Source organism: Chenopodium quinoa, unplaced genomic scaffold (assembly GCF_001683475.1).
Source record: "Chenopodium quinoa cultivar QQ74 unplaced genomic scaffold, ASM168347v1, whole genome shotgun sequence".
Classification (NCBI taxonomy): domain Eukaryota; kingdom Viridiplantae; phylum Streptophyta; class Magnoliopsida; order Caryophyllales; family Amaranthaceae; genus Chenopodium; species Chenopodium quinoa.
The window spans coordinates 132,619-146,754 of NW_018745003.1; the positions used below are offsets into that span (position 1 = coordinate 132,619).

At 30.9% G+C, this 14,136-nt stretch overlaps 1 protein-coding gene across 1 annotated transcript; it reads left to right on the forward strand.

Moving 5' to 3' along the window:
• Window positions 1–1,182: 1,182 nt before the first annotated feature.
• Window positions 1,183–6,878, forward strand: LOC110707680 (probable pectinesterase 53). The gene is made up of 5 exons (XM_021885704.1): window positions 1,183–1,772; window positions 2,428–2,617; window positions 3,144–3,350; window positions 4,568–4,803; window positions 6,673–6,878. The coding sequence occupies exons 1-5, from the start codon at window positions 1,369–1,371 to the stop codon at window positions 6,821–6,823; spliced, it is 1,188 nt and encodes a 395-aa protein (XP_021741396.1). The 5' UTR covers window positions 1,183–1,368; the 3' UTR covers window positions 6,824–6,878.
• The last annotated feature ends 7,258 nt before the right edge of the window (window positions 6,879–14,136 follow it).

Genomic DNA, 14,136 nt, shown 5'->3' on the forward strand with positions numbered 1-14,136 from the left:
ACACTATATTATTGTTACTTTGTTAGACACGAATCGAAACATTGTTTCCAAAAAGAGTAATAAATAAACAATTACGAGTATAAAGTAAAAATCACTCTGATCTCACAATTAATAGTCATGCATATGTTACAAGTTTATTTTAAATAAAACTTTACGATAATAGTCGCTATCTTTAATCACCATACTAGAATGTAGGCCACAATAGCAATAGTAGCAGATATAGCACCATTAAAACTAAAAGTATGGCGGTTCCAACTCCCAAACATGTGCATTGATAGATAGGTAGAAAAATAGCAAATGTGTTATGGTTGTCAAAGCAGTTAATTATTTGATCAATCCGTGAACTTTTATGGGCCATGAACATGTTTGGTTTGAGCTCAAAAACAACTATTAGGATAGCAAAACGCTGTTTTTCTAAAGGCGGTTTTACAGTGCGTTTGGTGAAAAGTTGATGGTTTTAACACTTTTATGCTACTCGTACGTTGCTATTGTGCAAACATGAAACATAGTACTTGTCACAATACAAATTTCATAAACTATACTACGTAGTACTACTTTTCAATTCCATTTTCTCCATGTGAAAATTTGTAGTGACTAGCAACATGATTTTTATTGGGGGATGATTAAGGTTTAAAGACATTCAGGCATAACCACATAAATATCATGATCGATTACTATGAAATGAATGTTAATGGTTTGAACTTTAAAGTGTTAAGTGATGATAAAATCGCGTGAGAGGTGTAGTATGAAATCGAGAGGGAAACGATGCTTGTTGTTGTGGGTGTTTAGGGTCGTCATTAGATTATGCATGGGATAATACTACCTCCATTTTATATTTTTTGCATCTTTGGAGTATTATTTGTGAGATATAAAATATTTCAAAGTTGCAAAAAAATATGAAACGTAGTTTGGAAAGAATGATAGATTTTATGGCAACTCATTACTGTATCAGTATTCCTACCGATTATACGTGGCGTCGTGACTGCATGTAAAACCCGCTGATTTCTGGTGATGTTTTATAGAGAACAAGTTAATCATTCAGCGTATTTTTTTTAATGATCGGAATTGAAAAAGTAGTGCCAACGTGGGATCCTCCCATGTCTTTGTGGCCTACAATCCTCACTCGTGAATCCTCTCACTTTCTCTCTCATTATTTTGTAATGTTGTAAGCCGAAGCACCCGTGACCTATAATAACATTCCATTAAACTACAAAACAAACTTACTTTCCACCTAAAACAAGTAATACTATATAAACTCACATTTTGCCACACTTTAAACTCATCCCATCAACATTCCCTCCACATTCAATTCTCCTAGCTATTTCCTACAATTCCTACAACTTTAATTTTGGTCCTAAAAAACTAGTTATGTCTAGGAAAAAACTATTTCTTTCAATTCTCCTGCTTTTTTTGTTACATTGTTCAATCTACCAAAGATTATGCCATGGGAAAGGTCATAGTGATCATCATCATCAAAAACATGGTAAAATCCATCATGTAAAGCACCGAAAACCGAACCCGAAACAATTAACCATTAATATGACACAAACATATAACTCAGAAAAACAGTTTATGAAGTGGGTTAATTTTGTTGGTAGTCTTAAACATACCCTTTTTAAAACAGCCAAAAATAAGCTATTTCCTTCTTACACTTTGACTGTTAGTAAAAACCCTGTTACTGGAGATTTTACTACTATTCAAGATGCCATTGACTCTCTTCCCGCCATTAATCTTGTTAGAGTTGTTATCAAGGTTAAAGCTGGAACTTACACGTAAGTTTTCTTTTTCTTTCTCTCTTTTTTTCTTGTTTTTTGTTGGATGCTCTGTTATTTCACCTTTGTGAAATGCTCTGTTTTTTTAGGTTGAAAGGCTAATGATCATAAGTTTTAATTTGTAATAATTTTGAGAAATGGCAGTGAATTTGATTTTATGAACGTAAATATTGAAAAGGGTTTGTTTCCAAAGGTGGAAGTTACATGCATTTGATTTTATTTTACTTTTGTACCGGTGACATTCACCTAGACCTATGATATAGACGAGATTCTTTAATAGGGTACCACCTCCTCCCAAGACTTTATATGTATTTGATGTTAAATTTAGACGTATATGGTCACAAACACAACACTTCTTAATGTATACAAATTTTTTTTGATCTAATGTCTTACAAACCTAACTCAATACCTTCAATACATCCGATTTTTTAGGGTATAAAAGGTCACAAAGCACATTGATGTAAAGTTGTAAACGATATTGTTTTTAATCTCGTGTCTTGAATACTGTCCTAAAACTTTACATGCAAATTTTCAATTGATCATTGTGCTTATAATCTTTTGATTTTTAGTGATTTTTGCTTGATAATGATCAAATATGAAATGAGATATTTACATATTCTAAATTATTGTGACATTTATTTTGTGGAATTTATAGGGAGAAGGTGAACATACCCCCACTAAAATCTTTCATAACCATACAAGGGGAAGGAGCAGATAACACAATAGTCCAATGGGGAGACACAGCAAAAACAATTGGGCCCAATGGCAAACCTTTGGGAACTTACAGTTCAGCTACATTTGCTGTTAATTCTCTTTATTTCATGGCCAAGAACATCACCTTCAAGGTTTTTATTTTCTTATCTTTTTTTATATTTATAATGTCCCTCTCAATTTGATATATTTTGATGTACTATTTTAAAAATATCTATATAAGGTCCCAATAATTTTAAGCTCTAAGACAAATCTTTGAATTAGCATGTAAAACTTCAACAAATTTTGTTTTTTTTTTGGGAATTTTATTTGGAGCTTGTTTGATTTGCATGTGACTTGGAAGTTGACTTGGTGTAGTTTACTATTATTCCTTTGGTTTGTTTTCAGTTATGACATTATTAGTTCAAATTATGCTGAGTAATTTCCAAGCCTAAGTACTACTTTTACTAAATTTTCATCATGTATTCGGATATACCTAAAGCTAAGTACATGAGTTATTTTTTTCTTTGCTCATTTCAAAGATTTAATTGAAACAATCCTCTCTACCACTTAAATACTTCGTAGTAGACTTATATTTAAAAACTAAGCATGAGATAGTTTAGAGTTTTCAATCATTCATAACTGTCTACCAAACATGCTTATCAAATTATGTTTATGCAGAATACCACTCCATTACCAGCATCAGGAGCACAAAGTGTACAAGCAGTGGCATTCAGAATATCAGCAGATACGGCTGCTTTTATAGGATGTAAATTTTTAGGAGCACAAGACACTCTTTATGATCATTTTGGCAGGCATTATTACAAAGATTGCTACATTGAGGGCTCTGTTGATTTCATCTTTGGCAATGGCCTCTCTCTTTTTGAGGTATATTTCATTTATAAAAATCCCGCGAATTTGATTAACCTTCATGTGAATTTAAATTACTCATGATCGTCAATTCTAGCCATACTTATCTTTAATATAAGGTGAAAAGAACAACATCATTATTTTTTTATTTTTTATTTTTTTTTTTGGACAAGAGAAAAACATCGTTATTTGATGTACCCTTTTCACACATCTTATTAGTCAATCATAGTTTCATAACTTTAATCAATGATTGATAGTGACGATAATTGTTGATTTATGTACATAATTTCCGGTTAAGATGTTCTGTTAATGACGTGCTAACTCTTTTTAGAAGTTAGTAGAAAGTTTTGTGTAAAAATGTTTATAATTAACGATCCATGTTAAAGAATTCATAAAGTAGAAACTTTAGTGTTATTGGCCAGCTCTAAATATTGTATTAATATGGTATATCCACTTTTGTCCTTGTCTTGGGAGGAATACTTCATTTACCTATTTTTATTTTTAATGTTAAAATACATTAATTGTATTAAAAAGTCCCTTTTAAATTGTTGTAATTAATAAGAGATTGAGAGTCTTCCAACTTTCACAAACAAGAAATTCGTGATAATATATACTAAAGCAGAAAAAAAAAAAAAAAAAAAAAAAAAAAGAAATCATCTATAACAATGTAGACAAAAAGATATGAACTTTCATGTGAATATATTGTCTTGTTACATTATATCCCCTTACTGTTAAGTTCTCCCCATTTGAAATCGACACGGTTTTAAGATTAGGATCTATCTATTATTATCTCTTCTTGTCTTATACTCCGTATATATGTTAATATGAAATATACTTCGTAGCTTCTAGAGAAGAAAAAACTTTTGCGAAAATATATACTTATGTGAGTTATTCTAAGTAATAAAATTGTTTTTGTAAAGAGAAATATTTAATTTCCCATTATATAATCATATCCTAAAGCGCGTAAAATCAAATAATATTAAACAAATTAGCATCAAGATAGATATCAAATTTTCAGTAAAACAATCATATAGTTCTATAGTGCATTGTATATGTCATCAATTAGATACTACTATATCTTATATTATACATGAATCTTACTCAAACAAGTAGAAAAATACAAGAGCAAAATTCCTTCTATATTCTGAATCTTGTAGAAATTTTCTTTGTCATTAGCCTTATTAATTAATAATTTTGTATTAAGAAATGTATAATAATGGATGATTGGATGGCAGGGATGTCATGTGCACGCAATAGCACAAAGATACGGGGCAGTAACAGCGCAAGGAAGAAGTAGCATGTTAGATGATACTGGTTTCTCTTTTATTAACTGTAAGGTCACGGGCTCAGGTGCTTTGTACCTTGGTAGGGCTTGGGGTCCCTTCTCTAGGGTCGTCTTCGCTTTCACTTACATTGACAACATCATCATTCCCGCTGGCTGGTATAATTGGGGTGACCCTAACCGCGAATTGTATGTCCTTCATCTCTCTTTTACTAATAACGCGCATTTATCATACATGCATGGTTTATCAAAGTGTGAGTGTACATATTAATTACTTAAAGGAACGTATACCTAGATGTTATATGATTGCATGTATGTCATACGTTGGTGTGTGAACTAATACAGTGGTGGACCTGGTGGCATAGGTTGGAAACTATTCTTGTTTTATTAAGCAAAAGGATACATAACCATAACTTTATAGTACCAAGTTGCATAAATTAAACATATATATGCATAGCTAGACCTACCTCTTGGCTCTTGTCATGTAAGAGTATTGTAGCATAAAAGTACCAAGTTGTGTTTATTGAACTTAAAGGACTTGATCTTTGGCTAAATAATACGAAGTATAAGATTGTCTAATTAAACGGAAGATGACAAAGGTATAAGCATGAAAAGCAACTATGTAAAGAACAAAACAAATTGAAAAGCGTGCGAAATTTATCACTAGCTATGAGTCTATGACCAAACCTTTGGCCTTTTTGTTGTATATGAATCAAAGAATGATTTTAATGAGTTATTATTGTCAAGAATAAAATCTTGAACTAGGAATTGAAAGTAGCTCTAGAAGCTAAAATAGGTATCTTGACTATATAATAATAATCGAGTTCAGATATCGATATTCTCACTATTAGTATTACAAAGTAGATACTAGCTAAAAAGGTACAAAGTATCTCAAGTTATTGTAATATGCGAAGTAATATAATTAAACTTTTCATCACATATACTCGACAATTTATCGAATAATTGACACATACTCGATTACATGACTCGTATCTTATCCTAGGTTGGAGTTACATCAACTCGACCTAATTCCTATAGTCTTACTATAAAAATGGAAAAAAATAAAGAGGGAAACACTCAAACACATAAAGTCCATTATAGAGAGTTGGTGGTGGGACTAGGCCCTTACACCCGTGCATGACTTTATATGATGATTGAAGCAAAGAGCTCAACCCAACATAGAAACTAAGAACCAGATTCCACCTTAAGGCTAGTCAGATTCCCCCATAAAATTCCATACTTTTTCCTCTTTCATTTTTATAACTTTAATTTGTGATTTTAAAATCAAAAAGCTCATTCTTTATCTTACCTATTTTTGCTGGAGTCCACATTGGATGGCACCGTATTCTTTACATAATTATTTAATGAATAATATATGCTCAAAAATATACAATCCACTAACTATTATGTACTTTAATCATCTTAAATAAACGTACCAATTCAAATTAAAGATTATTAATCATCTTAATTAAGTAGCCCACCTATAAAGTACATAGATTCACTAATTTTGTCACTATATAATAGAACGGTACTTCATTGGAATGTTGTGTAGCTATTTTATGTAGTTCAAATGATTCGTTTAATACTACCTAACTTCGAATCAACTTAGATATTCAACCATGGTTTAAAATAATGATATTAGATTAATGAAAATAAAAATTAGGAAAGAATAAGTATTTAAAAGTTATAAAATGTGTTACGTAAGGACTACAATCCTATCTATATCTAGCAATTCCTTTGTGGATATCGCATGCGCATGAAGTTTGCTTTATCACTATATATATGCATATTTAGAATAATGAGGACGCTAGGTGAAATAAAAGTAACCTCTTACTTATACTTATTCTTCTAGGCCAGGTTTAAATTTGTATAGAGCGCGTTTATTTTATCTTTATAAAACTTGTTCTCTATGGAGGTTTTATAAGTTTGTTTTATGTTATACACGTATTTTTTTCATTTATTAGAGTATACTAAATACGACCTATGCATACTGTTAGGCTTTTTTTTTTTTTTTTTTTTTTTTTTTGGGTATTAATGTTGTCGTTGGGATTCGTGTAGGACGGTGTTTTACGGACAATACAAGTGCACAGGTCCGGGGGCAAATTTTGCCGGGAGAGTAGCATGGTCTAGAGAACTTACCGATGAAGAAGCGGGGCCTTTTATCTCGCTTAGCTTCATTGATGGTTCCGAATGGATTAATTCATTGTAAATTATCAGACTAGTGTAATTTTTGAAATAATAATAATTTAATTAGCATTGGTTGTCACTTTTTTTTTTTTTTTTCCTTTTCTTTTTTGTATTTACATCTATTTATTGTATATTATTGTTGTCAATCAGATCTTCAAATTATAGGAGTTTGGTCGTTTGGACGTTAATAGTTGGCGTCGACATCAAAATAAATCAAAGAAAAACAAAGAGTGTGTTAAAATTAACTTTTTATGCTTTATTTTGACATGATTAAAACATACAATAATTTCAATTAGTAGTATTGGCTGTCCACTGGAAAACTTATATATTATTCACTCTTTTACCCTTGTTAGAATCGATCGTCCAACATTATTAGAATCGTCAACGTTATTAAGGCTTAGCAAAAGAATCATACTACATCTGCTTCATAATGCTTTTAACATTTTTTATTTTGACACTTTATAATCTTTGATTTTGACCATCGTTTGCTATACCAGAATGTTATTATTATTATTATTATTATTATTATTATTATTATTATTATTATTATTATTATTATTATTATTATTTTATGATTTTTACAAGTATACTATAAGGGATATATGCTCTAAAACTCTAAGTTTTATACTGATACCCGTTAAAGGTTAAGAACAATGTGAAACGGAGGTAATACTTGATGTATGCTCCGTATTATGGATTAAATTATAGATTCAACATGAAAAAAATGAAATGATATTTGATACTTCAAGCCTTTTTATACTAATTTTCCGCATAAAAAGTCTTATTCACATTTTGAAAATTCCAAAACAACGAAAGCACAAAAGAGTTAGTGTTGTGTTTAAAAAAAAAAAAAAAAAAAAAAAAAAAAAAAAAAAAAAAAAAAACTGAGTGGGCCACACAGCCCAATAATATTAATATCGGATCAAATTTTGAAAGACAAAGCCCGTTCATATGGCATGTATGGCAGGCTCGTTGATATTACTCAGACCCATGAGCCTTTTGATTATAATATTATGAGTTAGAAAATTGGTGCCTCAATGATTTAGTTAATTTTTTCCTCCCTCAATGATTAATTCAAAATGATCCCAAGTAAATTAATAGTTTAATACAATTAAGTTTGGGTTGAAATTATTTAGGTAAGTCTATGTTACTATCCTAGATACAATTAAGTTTGGGTTGAAATTAGGTGAAGCAAGCAACTACTGAATTCAAGCAAAAACCTCATAAATTCGCGTATTTTCTTCCCATATAAGCGATAAAGTAACATTTATTCACATGATTTATACGAAGTTTCTTGAATTTCTTTCTCAAAGTAATCACCATGCATATCAAATTTATTAGCAAACAAATATATTTTGTCACATTTATTTCCAATCTCGTGTATTTAACTGAGTTTATTATTTGCGTGCAACCATAATAGTATATTTTATTAAGAAGAAGGTACGGAGTAGCTGCATATCTGAAATTCATATAGTTTAATAATTAGGCAAACGGGAATATATATACTTAATTACTATTAATTTTAGAGGCCCTTTGATTTGGTACCGTACACACCCTTAATTTTGGGGGTTACTAAATCACGTTTAGTATTTATCGAGTAACGCCCGTATTTTAAAATAAACATACTAATATACCCCTCCCTTAAATAACCCATCAAAACATTTTTTTTTTTTTACTTTTAGCTTTCTCTCTCTTCACCCTTTTCACCTACTTTTCTCTTTCACCCAAATTCAACCCCCAAAATCATCCACCACCACCGGTTACCACCAAATTCAACCACCAAGAAAATAATAATAATAACAATAATTAAATATTTATAATAATTAAATAATATAATAATAATAAACGACATAAATACGATAATAATAACAATAATAATAAGTAGAAACGCCTGAAATGTTTGAATGTACCATGGAAGAAACGCCTGAATATTTAGAATCTACCATGGAACATTCTAAAATTTCAGGCGTTCCTACCATGGTTCGCCTGAAATTTTAGAATGTCCCATGGTAGATTCTAAATTTTCAGGCGTTCCCATGAACATTTGAAAATACAATGTGAGGAACGCCTGCTATTTTTGAATCTACCATGTGACATTCTAAAATTTCAGGCGTTCCTACCATGGTAGATTCTAAATTTTCAGGCGTTTCTCCGACAATTACGAAATAATAAAAAAAACGACAAAACTTTATCCGTACTCACAGGCGACCTCTCCGATGGCGTCGTCAATTCTGCAAACTCGTCCATTCACCGCTTGTGTAAATCATTTTTGAATAAAGCTTTTTTTTTTATGAATAATGGTGGCTGGTAGTTGTCTGGTGGCGGTGGCTAGTGGGGTAAAAATAAAATATGATAAATTTATAAGGGATAAAAGTAAATTAGGGTAAAAGTAAATTAGGGTAAAATTAAAAGGGGGCATGCTTGTAATGTCATGTTAAAATACGGGCGTTACCCGGTAAATACCGGACGCGATTTAGCAATTCACTTCATTTTCCTACTCATAATCACTTAGATTTCATCCAACAAGGCAACAATCACGTTTTTTCTATGTTGTTCTGCAACACTTTCATTGCATTGTTATCTAACTATAACTATCAACCATTGCCTAACTTGTACAACCTAGATAAATCACATATTTATATTGTCACCTTATCTTTTTTTTAGTATGTTAAGTTACTTTATATTAATTGATGATTATATTGAATTAAATTTTTGGTGAAACATGGAAAAGGACTAAAGAGGTGACGACGACAATAGATAATTTGCTCTCAGAGCATGAGACATAAAGCCATGAGACTTAGCTTTATAGTTTATCTTAACCTACCTTGAAATCCCCACTAAAGAATGAGACACTAAATTGATTATTCAATTCTCAGTCCTTTTCAAGTTTCCTCGCTCAAATCAACCACGCTCCGTTATCTAAATAGTCAACATACATATTTACGGTAATTTTAGCTCAGCGAGCTTACAATAATTTATTATCGAGATATAAAAAGTATCAGACTATCAGTAAAAATAAGTTCACTTCAGTATAATAATATGGAGTACTCGTGGTACCGTGTCGTGTTAATATAACATACACAATCCAAACCAGTAGTTTCAATATCATTGCATCACATTTTACTAAATTGTCACCAAAAAAAAAAGTTACTCTAATATTGTACGCAAAAATGCAAAGCATATATAATAAAGTACCCTAAATTATTATTCCGCAAATTAATTTTTGAAACCTTTGAGCTATTTTTTGCATTGGAAAAGGTTTAGTTGTTACGAGTACTAGTGTTTATAATATTCAATTGTTGTGCCGAGCAACATATATCGCGTCATCGGAAAATTTCTACTACGTATATTCTACAAACCAGTTTCTTTATTTGACACAAAAAAGAAAAAGAAAAATAAAATAAAATCATATGCTAGATTATGAGTCATAACTCATAAGTATATTTGACTACATACTAAGCTTTTAATATTTTTTTTAATAATTTGGGGAGGTCTACTGTGTCATAACTCATAAGAAAAATAACATGATGATGTGTCATGTTATGATTGGTCAATTTTTGATTTATTTTTAAAAGCCTAAATGTACTATACATATATATATAATTGTAAATACATGTATTTTTAAAAGAATACGTAATTACAGTTTTTTAAAATCTATTTTTATCTTTTAAAAATCATTTTCGAAAATTAAATTATAATTAAAATTTAGATAATAAAAAATTCATCATTGTTCTTCATTCATGATCTTAATTAACCACCCCCAAAATCTGGTATAATCTATTCGGAACTTAGACCAAAATTCCGCCCAAAGATCGGATTTATTGGGTTTCGAATCTACTTCCATGATTCGTATACAAATTTTATTTTAGGGTTCAATTGATAATTTTGATTTATGTAAAAATCAAGTTGTTTGATAGTTTTAACGATGAATATAGCCTTAGGAGCGTGTAATATGATGATCTAAAACACAGATCTTTCAATTTCTTTTAACGATCAATGGATAACGAGGGTGTGCTCTGCGATTTAGAGTTTGAATTTTATTTTTTCGCAAACCTGTTTGATGCAGAATCGAGATCTGCGATTTTTGTAATCTGTTTGTGGTTAGATAATTACCGTATTTAGTTAGGTTATTACAAACATAGTTTAAGTCATTACCTAATCCACAAACAAGTTCGAGAAAACTTAATTACATTTATCGGATCAAACAGGGGTTGCGAGCTAAAACAAATGCGACCACTTTATCTTCTAAAAACTTGATACTCCTTGTTCTTTGACAAAATTACACAATTTGAGTCCACATAAATCATATTTTCGAACTATTCAAAGCGGTATTCTTCCTTTGCAAATACTTATAAATGAGATTGTTGTTGAGATTTTTTTTATGAACAAAAACCTAAAATCAAAAACTGCAAAAAAAAAACAAAATGCAAAAACACAGTTTATTTACGAATTTTTATCCCAATTCTAGTCTGAATTTGCAAATTTATCAAAAACTAACATTGATTTTGGGAATGGGGGGCTAATCTATGACATGATTGATGAACAATATGGACAATTTTAATTTTGTGATTTTTAATTATAATTATATATTCAAAAATTAATTAATATTATAAAAATAGATTTCATAATTTATAATTATGTATTTCTTAAAAAAATACATGTATTAAAAAAATACATAAAAAAAAAAATTTTAATACATTATGAACATTAAAAATAATTCAAAATGAAAATAAAAATACTAAATATAGGCTAATCAGATTTCGCCACGTCAGCAAATTGCGGTGCCTTTTTTAAAGAATGACATTGTAGAATTTTCAGAAATTAATTTATAAATATATGACAAAATCTTGCGTAAATCGGTGTGATAAATGTTACAATAGAGTATTTCAGGTATGGTTTCACTTTTAGCTTCTTAGGCCATGTTCTATTCACCTTATATTTGATGAATTGAAATTAGTTTTACTGAATTGAAATTAATTTTGCTGAATCTAAATTATTTTTTCTATAATTGAAATTAATTTTACTGAACCTAAATATTCTTCTTTAAAGTTATTGATTTTTACTTTATTGATTAAAACTTATTTTTATCGAATTGAAATCATTTTTACTAAAATATTATTCTTGTAAGGGTCTTATATGTAGCGAGGCTATGTAAACCATTTTCCTTATAAAACAAGTATTATAAATATAGTACTTAGTATATCTGTATATTTAAAGGCTACAATTATATTTGTAGAAAGTGGTCGATATAGATGAACCAAAAATAAAAAAGTGACCTCTTATTATTATTATTATTATTATTATTATTATTATTATTATTATTATTATTATAACACAAACTTACAAAGTCAATCGATTTACAAGAAATTAGTGGGAGCTGAGATACAATCTGGGCTCCCACCCCTCTAGCTATAGCGAACCTGATCCTGTTGAAGATGTTAGCAGCTGCACGAGCACCAATATCCTAAGTCCTAGCGAAAGCCTGAACTTGCTTCAGTAACGCAACAACATCCTTCTCTAATTCCCCCAATGAAGAAAAGGAGAAAAGAAGAAAACCATAGCCGATAACCCTGCAACGCGCCCCATACTTGTCCGCTTTCGCTGAGCCGCAACTGACACAACTCGACCAGGAACGAAGTCAGACAACCCAGATTGTGTTTAAGGAGAAGACCCCGTCAAGTCAACACATACATCAAGGCCTCTATCCCAGGAATAAAGCGACACATTTGCAGGTCGAAGAATCCCATCATTCCCTCTAGTCAACCCAATGTTAACCTCCTTTCTTGTAGAAATCCCTGACCGAAAACAAATATCAACCAGGGTATCACAAACTACATTATGCCAATATTTAATACCCACCATCCCAACACAAGACACTGCATAATCCCCATAAATATCCCCATCAAAAACCCTTGAGCAAGCAGAACACGGTGTCGAAATCGAGAACAAAGGAACACCAACCGGTAGCAAAGAACACAACGGTAAGCCTTATCATTCATAGTCTAACCCAAACTCGATATTGTGACCGCCTGCAACTAGGCAGAAGTTTGATCCCCTTGCTGGGACTTGCATAAGACAACCTGACGCGGATATAAGGAGAAAGTGGATTTTGCAGATGCAGTAACCTTCGTGAAATATATATCTGCCAATTTTTTCATGAATTTGGGGTAGCGATCTCACTAGGGTTACTCATAAGGTCAGTTTGCCAATTATTATTATTATTATTATTATTATTATTATTATTATTATTATTATTATTATTATTAAACAAAGAATTTAGCTTTTTTCAGATCAGTTAATTAAAATAACATGTACAAAATATATAATTTTGTAGAATGTAGCTAATAAATCCACAAGGAAGGAATAATTAACTGAAAACTACGTAATAGATAGGGCAACAATTTGAGGCCTCTCATTTCCGCCTACAACTTTAACTTACCCTTGAGAAAAGGAGAGATGAGGGGCAATAGAAGAAACTGAGAGTGACATTAAGCATGAACATACAAATTACAGGGATAAAATAACAACAAAATTATATTGAAACTTCCTTTTCAATAAAATTTATTTGTTTCCTTGGAATTCGATTACATAACAGAATGTCACAAAATTTTAAAAACAGAATGCAAGGGAAGCACATGCATGCAATGCAGCTTCAATTTGTTTTCCTTGATGACTTCCTTGGAGTTCAAATTGATACATTCAAATTGATGGCTATTTGCATCTTTGGAGGCAAATACAAATTGATTCGTTGACAAAAACTTGTGCTATAGCGAATAAGTTCTTCCAATTTTTTAGCAAATCGGACATCAGTTTGGCTATCAATCTATCGCAATGATGGATACATTGTTATCATTTGTTACTCATCTACGATTTTAAAGTCACACTACAATCACAAACAAAATTAGACCTTATGATAAACAGCGGATGCACACTCAACAATAATCACTTTGCCATCAATTATTAATCGAATTATCATCTATATAAGTGGTCATAAACATATAAGTTCAATTAGCGATTTTTTATTTTCAATACACTGCATATTTCCTTTTAACAGCTCAGTCAAAAGAGCCCAAATTCCAAGTTGAAAAAAGGCAAAATGTTAGAGTGAAGTAGTATCCCTTAAGATTATTGTTCACAAAGTCTACTTTTAAGGCAAGAAGATTTAATTTGAAGGTAATTAAGTTGCTAATTCCATAAAAAAAAATTAAGTTGCTAATGACACATACATGTGTGTGACTAGGGGTGTCAACGGGGCGGGGCGGGGCGGATTTTGGCATTCCCATCCCCATCCCCGCCTCACATTTTCATCCCCATCCCCATCCCCATCCCCATGTC